Source organism: Lampetra planeri, unplaced genomic scaffold, assembly GCF_965212315.1.
Source record: "Lampetra planeri unplaced genomic scaffold, kcLamPlan1.2.h2 scaffold_1649, whole genome shotgun sequence".
Taxonomy (NCBI): Eukaryota; Metazoa; Chordata; class Hyperoartia; order Petromyzontiformes; family Petromyzontidae; genus Lampetra; species Lampetra planeri.
In genome coordinates, this window is record NW_027614382.1 from 1 (window position 1) to 10,202 (window position 10,202).

General features: G+C 44.7%; 1 protein-coding gene across 1 annotated transcript; it reads right to left on the reverse strand.

The window, feature by feature from the left end:
• Nucleotides 1–3,971: 3,971 nt before the first annotated feature.
• LOC144739677 (prolyl 3-hydroxylase OGFOD1-like) lies at nt 3,972–8,749 on the reverse strand. Its single transcript, XM_078622602.1, is given in 19 exon segments — nt 3,972–4,030; nt 4,033–4,066; nt 4,068–4,124; nt 4,217–4,239; nt 4,242–4,274; nt 4,689–4,810; nt 5,451–5,568; nt 5,571–5,650; nt 5,779–5,828; nt 5,901–5,959; nt 5,962–6,009; nt 6,123–6,255; nt 6,766–6,857; nt 7,026–7,072; nt 7,074–7,140; nt 7,250–7,350; nt 8,476–8,494; nt 8,497–8,521; nt 8,594–8,749. Coding segments are annotated over 19 exon segments (1,323 nt in total).
• Nucleotides 8,750–10,202: the final 1,453 nt, after the last annotated feature.

A 10,202-nucleotide genomic window follows, 5' to 3' on the forward strand; every position in this document is an offset into this window, starting at 1 on the left:
CCACGAGTTGTGGGTTCAAACCGGAGCGGTAGTTCTCACCTCGGAGCGTCAGTTTGATGACTTTAAACACCAGGAACTTCTCGTGCTGGTGCTTGAAGAGTGACAGCAGGTTCACGCTGGGACAGAGCGACCGCAGAACAGCACCGCACATCCATCCACCGCCCGCCGTCCACCATCCTGTCGGCCATTCTCTGGACAGAACGGACAACGACCAATCAGCTGGAGCCAAAGGGAGTTTAGGGGGCAGCGACTCCACAAGCACACGCACAGTGGAAGACAGTACGTGCACCTGAGCTGCTGATGTCGTACATAAGTCACATCATCAATTCATTCATCAACATGAGATGGGGGGGGGGGGGGTAGCATTAGCCATTAGTTAGCATTAGCCATTAGCTCATGAACACATGATAAACAGAGGTTGAGTCAAAGGTCTCGTGTGTCGCCAGTGTCACTCCACCAGCCCCTTTCCACCACCACCACAGAATCTCTCTTACATAAAAAAATGTTTAATCTGAGCCTGACCCGGGCTCCTGCCACAAACACACACACACACACACACACACACACACACATAGACGATCCCCTCTCGCCTGTACTCTGATGAACCGCAGACACATGTTGCAGATGATTGCGGAGGACGGAGCGAATGCAGAGGGCAGTGTGAACATGTGAACATCCTTTGAGCTGGATTATATACACGTCCTCATCTTCCACTAATACACTGATACACTGGTCTGATTGACCACGACTAACTTAGAATTCTAATAGCCGTGTGAGTAATTATATGCTGTCCTATCTACCAGTACTCTAAAAGTGTACTATGCGATTAGTTCACCAGCTGTATGAGGATTAAGATCCTCAGCAACAGCTTAAAACTAAAATTGAGCTTTTGCTGCCAAAAGACAAACTCTTGTTGTCCCTGGACAGTTTGTCAGACCTCTGACATCTGAAGGGATTCTGAAGAAATGCAAGTCACAGATGTCGCTGACCGGTGGATAGGAGCAGAGATTTTTACATAAATACTACTACTAATAATAATGTTAATATATAAACATGGTTTGTCTCCACGGCGACCGTCGTATTGTGTCTACATCATACAACTGTCGTGCAAAATCACACTTTAAAGCACAAAACAACCAAGTTCCACTTGACAGAAGACATCCACATGTAATGAATGCTGGTCTGAACCATTTCCATTCAGCTCAAACCATTTATGAATTTATAAAGACTAGTGCCATTTCATACCCTTTGTTTCGGAGTTCTACCTCAAGGTAACAAATCCCACAGTACTACAGAGAGTTTTACAGTTTCTGAGCATATTTGACCTTCACAAGCATCTTGTCTCACAGGAACAGACGTCGTTATTTATGGGACGGGGGTTAAGATGAAGACTGAGATATAATGTGGCTTTTATTTATTATCTTTATCTATGTAAATTCAAGTATATCAGGGCTGTTTATCACGATTTATACTAGTCCTCTGTAATTACTGTATTATGACTAATAAGTAACGAGCTACTTGTCACATGACGAGAGCAGAACTAACCCCAGCTCCTTGAGACGGGGACAAAGGAGCTGGTTGTGGATCGAGAAGAACCCAGGAACCAGTTGAAAACATTTCTCTGGACAACATGTGGCAGTATGTGAGCATCCACATCCTTCTTACAAACCGGACGGGACTGTGTGAGTGATGTGAGTGTGTGTGGTGGTGCGTGTGGTGGTGTGATGTGTGTGTGGGGGGGGGGGGGTCAGACAGGAGGATGCTGTACAATAAGATTCAGCAGAGTGACACAAGCAGTCATCATATTTTATAAAATACCGACTGTATTTGTATAAATACCTAGTGTGTATGACATGTACTGTCACCTGTACACGTGCAGTCTTGTATTTTCCTGCTTGTACATGTCATGATCTGACGGTCTACACTACTAGGTTTACACAAACCACACTCTTCGGATCGAGATTCTTGGCTGTAGTTAACGCCGTGTTGTTTAAATCATTTTCGTATCTACATTTGTTTTCTGGACGTTTCATGTTCCGCTGCTCGGATTTCAAGTGTACATAGTTAGTAGTACACACACCACAGAAGAAGGACAGCAGCCCTCTGAGCTTGTACCCTCTCAGGTAAGTTCCCCCGCTCCTCGGTAACGTCAGTCGGTGTGACGCTCACGTACATGAGACACGACTGACGTAAAACTTCTGCAACGATACGAGCGATAAAAAGCCGCAAAACGTCTGATAACAAACTGAAACACCCGCGCCGAGTTTAAAATCCACGTTTTCAATGGACAGACTTGTGGTGTTCGTCACCTAAAACTGGGACAGACTTACCTCCAAACTTTTCTGTTCGATACACTTCCTCTTCAGAGAGTGCACGCACGGGGCACGTCAGCACGTCGTCAGCCTCCCATTGGCTGAGTGGATACACGAGCGGTCTGTGATTGGTGGAACTGATCGACACTGACAGGAAGTGATTTTTTCCACGTTCGACGGAGGAATCCGAATGTAGGCCATTGACACTCACGTTCACATTTAGGAATGTTGTGTGTGAAATGTGCGTGTGTGTGTGTGTGTGGGGGGGGGGGGGGGGTATGGGTTGTAGATATTATTTCTAATAATACGTTCACCGACACTTTCGGTCAGTATGAGTGAAAACAGACATCGGTTGTTTCTGTAACATTCTAAAAAGCAGCGTACAGCAAATACACGTACGAGTTCACAGCTGCTAATGGAGGAATAACATGAGACTGCTACGAGTGGATCACACCGACAACTAATCATTGAAGAGTTTCTGAGCAATAGAAAGATTAGCTTGATTCTCTTGTTTTTCATTGCGTGTTCCAGCTTGTTTTACAGACCAAGATTTACAGGATCTCATTTTACTATATCTACTCACTGGACAACACTGAGGAAATGACACTTTGCTACAACGTAGTCCGCTTGCAAACAATGTAAATTTGCAACAACAACACAGCCATTAAGGTCTAAACCATTGGCAACAAACGTGAGTACACCCCAAGTGGAAATGTCCCAGTTCCATTTCCTCCCATTTGTTTCCAACACCGGTCCTTGGGGAACACCTGCCCAGCATGTTTTAGATATCACCCTGCTCCTACACACCTCACGGAAATGAACAGCGCGTTTTCAGCCTCTGCAGCATTTCAAGGACAGTGTGTTCATTTCATCATGTTGAATAATAATGATAAATAAAGGGAAATCAGTTAAAGCCAGGGTAGAAAGGTGAGTGTCTCAGTGTTCCTGATGCTCTCAGGCACGCTGTTCCACAAGTGAGGCCATAATAAGTAACAGCTGCCTCACCAGGTGCTAGTTCTAACTTTTGGATGATTAAAAGGCCCGTTTGGTTGATGTGATAACAGCAGATCACAGTTATAAAATGGCCCAAGACAGACTAATTCAAATCAATCCTGAAACACTACGGCCAACCAAAGCAGTCATACGGTGAAGTGACAGCACCATCTGTGTTGGCCTGGAGAGAGAAAACTGTAAAACATCTTTTATGTGAGCAATAAAAGTAATATATAAAAAATTCTCTGCCATCTATGGCTTAGTATCTAAATACAGTTCAGAAAAGATGAAAAGATATAGTAAAATATTTACTGAAATGGGGTGGGGGGGGTACTCACTTTTTTGAGCTATCTGTTGACATGAAACCAGTTTCAAAAGATGTGAAAACGTGACTGATTACTTTTTTTGATGGATATGTCAGTAAAGCTACTTTAAAAAGAAAAAACAGCCATCTGACTGCATGCATTTAAATAAAACTAATCTTTTGAGCCAACTGTATAAACAGACCATTTTCTTCTCATGTTTCAGGCTGCTTATTATCATCTGTGTGTGTGTGTGTGTCAAAACACTGCTCTCACCTAAAGTAGTATGTAGTAGTTGTGACAGTTTGAACTAAGATGCTACGAGAAGCTGTGAAACCCTCACACACAAACATATAGTAGGTATTTATTCATAGTACACAAAAGAGAAGTCATAGAATGTTCTTTCAGTGAGAATCAGCTGCGCTCTTTGTGGTTGACATGTTTGACGAATCTGAGGGTTTTCCTTGTCTCTGTAGACCAAGGCCAGCGAATTGTCCTCTGGAGACACGGTCAGCAGCTGTGGACAGGAGGGGGGCGGGCGAGCGGTTCAAACGAAGCCCGAATCATATTGATTAAACATTAACAGTTTGTACTGTGATTAACATTCACCTCTTCATCCTCTTCATCAGCACGTAACACGTGAAGCCTCCAAACTCTGACTGCCAGCCTGCAGGAGACACATTCAAATGTCACACACTGCTCACGCGTGTCTTTCACTTTAGTTTCAGGATGGTTTGGTTCAAACTGACATTACAGATTAAAGGTCAACATGTGATGTTTAATGCAGATTTATAATTCTGTGTCGGGTCAATAGGGAATCCTACACTAATAACACGTATTCTATCCTATTACTAATAATGGATTATTATTGCAGTAACGTTATCCATGTGTATATTTCCTTGTACGTAAGTACAAAACCCTTTCATATTCTGTCTTCTCTCTTTTTGGATCCTTTCTGACTTTGTGTACTTGTGTGTATTATGACAATCAAAGACCTCTGGTTGTTGATAAACTGCGGTGCTGTGGCTCCCGCAGTGAACATTAGAACACGGTGTGTAGTGGTGAGCGTGTTTGAACCCACCTTCACAGCCAAATGACAGAATGAGGTCCAGGGCGTATTCTGCTCGTGCTGCTTCTCCGTCGTGTAACAGAGTGTAGCCGCCATGAGACCATCGGCGCAGCTCGCCACAGCACTCCGGCGTCCTCGGCTCCGACGGACACAACGGATGACACTGAGGACGTCAACAAACAGGTTCACTTCTTTGCTACAGCAACGCTAATACTGTTAGCGTCAGTCATCAATGTACGGGGAGTAACGCTGATCGCACTAGAACGTTGTGGCTTTATGAACTGACGTGTTTGTTATCATTGTTACTTCAGTTTGCTTCTTCGTTTGTAAGTTGTCACACAGCATTCGTCATTTCATCATTGTGTCATTTTGTACGGAATTATCGGGATCGCTTTGCTATGACTCACTCATGTTCACGCTAAGAACCATCTCCAAGAAAATCGTGAAAAAAAGTAACTTTTCCCCACAGGAATACAGTAATCTACAGTCATTTAGGAAAATGGAGAAGAACAAAGCATCGCTGTGGGCGCATTTTTCACTCGCCCCCGATAAACTATACATCGATGCATTTGGGGCGTGCCAACAGTTTGTATCATGCACATGGTATTTAGTCAAATACAACAGCCAATAATATAACTATTGATGGACCACCTTCACAATAGCTCAATGATCAGCAGTTGTACAACTCTAACGACAAGAAAATCATTCCATTCTACTAACAAACAGAGCTACAACAAAGTTGACTGACTTTTTCATCTCCTGATGATGTTTTACTGGAAGATCCGGCTAGCTTCTCCAGCCTCGTCTATCTCCTTCTTCTCCCCGTTGTCATCTTCATCGTCAGCAGGACACAGGTAGTGCAGTCTGAGGCCGGTGAAGTTTGAGAGGAGCAGAAGATGGATTCCGAGCGCAGCAGCTCCCAACAAGCGCTCACACACGGAGGCAAAGTGTCCACACAAGCTACTTGGTAGCATCTACACACAAACACACACACACACACACACACAGAGCCTACACCCTTTTTTTTTTACCCCACATATGTCATCAAACCTCATGTAAACCCCTCCCACCTCTGATTGGCCGGACCCCTGGTGGGCCCCACTGAATCTGAGCAGCAGCCAGAGCCTCGCTCACCTCTCGGAACTTCTCCTCCTAGTGACGGGACGTGTTGTCAGGCAGCAGAACAGCTGACGCCGTCTAAAGGCAGACGAATGTGAGACGTACCTTGAGAAAATCTTTGAGCTGGATTTCAGAGTTATTCTCAAACTCCTCCTGAATCTGCTCTGATAACAGATGTTCATGTACGCTGGATTGACCCACTCAGCAGCAACGCCTCCTGTGGGCACAACGCATCATTACATGTCAGTTCTGTGGTGTGTGTTTCTTTACAGCAGAAAGAGACAAGGAGGTCATAGAGGCGTTGTGTGTGTGTGTGTGTGTGCAAACCCACATCTCTTGGTATGTGTGGGCTCCGTGGGACGGGCGGTTTGGATGTAGCGAGGAGGACGTTCCAGAGAGCTCCGTGGAACCAGCCGCTCAGAGAGAGACGACACTTGTCCTGTGACAAAACCTCAGACACCTGCGGCAAACAGAGCACATCACCTGAGGACAAGAGGCGGATTTAACCTGGAAGCTTCTGCGGCGCAGTGCAATCTAAATCACACCGTGAGTATTTCAGCAGCGGAAGCAACAACGCCTTGTCGAGAGCATCAGGACCACAACAAAGAAGAGTGAGGCTTCATTTCCTGATTGATGCCATTCACCACACATCCCTCCTTAATCATCTTCTGGATTCATCCATGGGTGAACAAGCCTCTTAATTAATTACTTTATTAAGACTTTGTTACGTTACGATGGTATCAAAATGATACTGTGACTTCTAGGATGAATCTTTTCTCGTCCACGACTCATCTGATCTCTTTGACATGTCTGTGACATGTCTGTGACTCTCCTACACACACACTGGGTAGTTGTGGTGTTTTATTTTTAAAAACACTCTGCGTGTTCAGCGGCTGTGACCACCAGCAGAGCCGCAGCACTGCTTGTCCCACGTAAAAAAAACCCCAGATTATTACACTTTTTCTCTTACTTGGTGGAAGGAGACTGGAGACACTTCGAAGAGAACGAGCGTGTTCCACGATGGTATAAGCGACTTCACTACACTCGTTGGTTGGAAATTACCTGGAGACAAGATGATTCACACAACAGATAGGTAATGCTAATTCAACCCCATACAACGATTTAATAGCAAACACATACATGCAACTTTGGAAATGGGATTGACACATGTGCACCCCCTCCCCCCACACACACGCACGCGCACACACACACACACTACACGCTGCTCACTGTCTGTTGTGTACAGATCGAGGGTTCCGCCGTCATGCTCTGCCATGAGGCACGAGATACAGAATAAAAGCGACGCGTCTCTCCTCCAACTCATCATCGTGACACAGGAGCACATCTAGAAGGAGAAATAATGAACATGTACATCAGGTTGAAACGTTCCACAACGTTCCACAATGTTCCACAACGTTCCATATTGTCTGCTGAGGGATGGAGGCAGCGTTCACCTGAGTATTCATATCTGGCACAGGAAACATCCACCGTGGGCTCCAGGTCGACGGCCAACACGTCGCCCAGCCAGAGGCGGAAGTGTCCAAACAGTGCTGACCTGAAATCAGTGTAAGGTCACACTGCTTCGGACGGATGACGTGAGTCAACAAGAGATGCTGAACGACTGTTTGAACTCCAGAGCGGCTGTGACATTTTGTTGTGACATGAATAATAAATGATCACAACAGGAAGCGTCATGGTGGATTCAATGATGACATTAATAATTGAACAGCAGCATGTATTTTCCACACAGTTTTGTCTCGATTTACTTTGTTAATGCTTTCACATTTTCAAACCAACTTTGTCTCCGGCTGCAGTGAATCATCACGTGTTTGGCCACATTCAGTGTCACTGCTGTGTGTGTGTGTGTGTGTGTGTGTCTGTCTATTGCACATCAGGTGTTTGCATCCATCTTATCTCAAACTCTCAGATGTGCGGTGTTTTTTACACAGTCTAAATCTAATACAGCAGCAGCTGAGCAGAGGTGAACTCTGGCTCCACCTGGTGGAACTCACAGAGACAATGTCTCCCCCAGTTGTTTGTTCTCTCAGCCTTGTGATTTCACTCTGTCACTTTAAACCTTCCGTGTATCAAGTGTGTTCACTGCAGTTGACGCAAAAGCGGTTTTGTTCTTTTTCCACACTGGCCAGTGGCGCCAATGTCTGAAAGAAAAGGAAGTTAAAAGTTGATATTTCTGCCCATGACCTGTAAATATAATACGTTGTATCTTCCACATCTTCCAGCACCTTTTCTTCTCGCACAGGTTTCTGTCTATTATCGTAAGTGTGTGACAGTAAGTCGTATGTAGAGACATACAGATACTAGAACACCAGCAGGAGTCTCACAGGAGAGATCATGGAGGCAGAAAGTGACAATGAGATAAATGTCACAGTTGGTCCGCAGGTGTCGGATCCAGCATTCTCACTGAATATTTGATGGTTCCAGTCAATTCTGACCGTGTTGAACATTAGGCCTGAATCCAAAACCCCAGAATTGTTCCTCATGAGGTCAAAACGCTCATTTTTGTTTCCCACCTGACACAATGAGTTTGTCACTTGAAGGACTGAAACTGTACAGGCAGCATCATCTGCGACTTTCTTCATTCATTCTGACACAACCCCCCCCACCCCTGCCCTGAAGCACACACGGATATGAAAGTCTGCGTGAACAGGAATCCTCTCACCTCAAAGCGGCAATGTGTGCTCCGTTCTCCCCCTCAAGTCCTCCGACTGCACAAGGAAAAGATGATGAGACATATGACCCGACCAACCGGAGGAAAGCAGCACTAGTTTGCCAGTAACCTGTTTGAACTTGTACAGGTCGTTGGACTTGCTGTGAAAGTCCAGTCCCAGCAGTTCTCTCTGCAGGTTTTCCACAAACGTCTGGCTGCTGAGGACGTTTTTAATGACGCAGTGTGGGAAAGGATGACAGTCGAACTCCAGATCCCTGCTTGACATTTACGACACATGTTTTTATTTCAAGGATATAATGATTTATACAAGTCAACACACGCAAACTTTCTGCTCTTCATCTGAAACATCTGAAAACCACGATGCACTAAGACGTCCTTTATCAGCTGGTGTTGATTTATCGGGCTGGATCTGTGATTCTGAACACCTGCTCCTGCCTGAAGCTGTTAGATATCTACACAGACGATTGAAACATATACAAGACAACTAACTCTGGCGCAAGATTCTAATGTACTAAGTGAAGATTATGGGGATCTGGACAAGACTGGTCCAATATAATATAGATTATCTATTCCCACAGAGGCAAAGACACTTTAATTTATCTAAATTATGGTTCATTCTATTAATTAAAATGCCACAAACGTGTCCAGGTTTAGACTGACACTGGTCCAGATGTCTTGAATGATATTTTATCCTTTAAAAAAACATCAATAACACTAGAAAATACACCAGAAGCAGCTGGATGAGCATGAGGTAAAAGGTTGTTAAGGTTTTGTCAGTTTGCTGTCATGTGCAGCTGCCAGAACTCAGTCACACCTGTGAGCTGCTGAGGTGTTTCACGATGTGTGCAGTGTCTCCAGCTGACTGTCAGGTAGCGCAGGTGTTGGTGTTGTCGTCACTGACCGTGTTTGAACGGAGTTCCCGGCTCCTAATGAATCTTCACGCGTCTCTTCACCTGCTCGTCTGCGATAAGTGAACAAAGTTCCGCTGCTTCCTCGCAGCTGTTCTTTTTCTTCTTGTTGTTCTTGTTGTCTGAGTTGGCACACTCGCCCTGTCTTCTCCTGGAGGACATCGTGGTGTGAAACCACATGTAAACACGCGTTGGACGAAGAACCGCTTGCTGACGTCACGCGGTGAAACGGCCCCGTCGCGGGTTGATGACGTATGAGGGGATGTCTGACACCGTTTGTGGTGACACAGTTGAACGACGAGCACCCATTGACTTTTACATGTAGTTCGACTGGTAAAGGAACGATTGGAGAGATTTTAGCAAGACATCTCTGGTTGAGTTAATGCGACTGCACTGATGTGTGTATGTTTGTGTTTATGTATATAAATAGCTGTACCCACAATTAGTGGTTCGAATCCGAAAGGCATCATTCACACGACTCAGATTAAAGTGGAAACCTCCGAAAATAAACGGTTGAAACGGTCTTTCGATGTCGTGAAAGTTCATGACAGATTTGATGAATGATGTGATGTTGTTACTTATACTGTAGTTTTCAGAGAGCCAGTTACTGAATATAAGAGTTTGCTCTTTAGTTTTGTATGTAATGTGTCATTTACGTCAAAATTGCCAATGTTTGGTTTTAAATATATGATTATTTTTCTTAATTATTTTGATCAGATTTTACTCTGGCTCGTGTGTAGTCCAGTCCAATGTATGTATTGGGAATGCCGGCAGAGACACTACATCATTAATAAACTGCTCTTTTGTGTT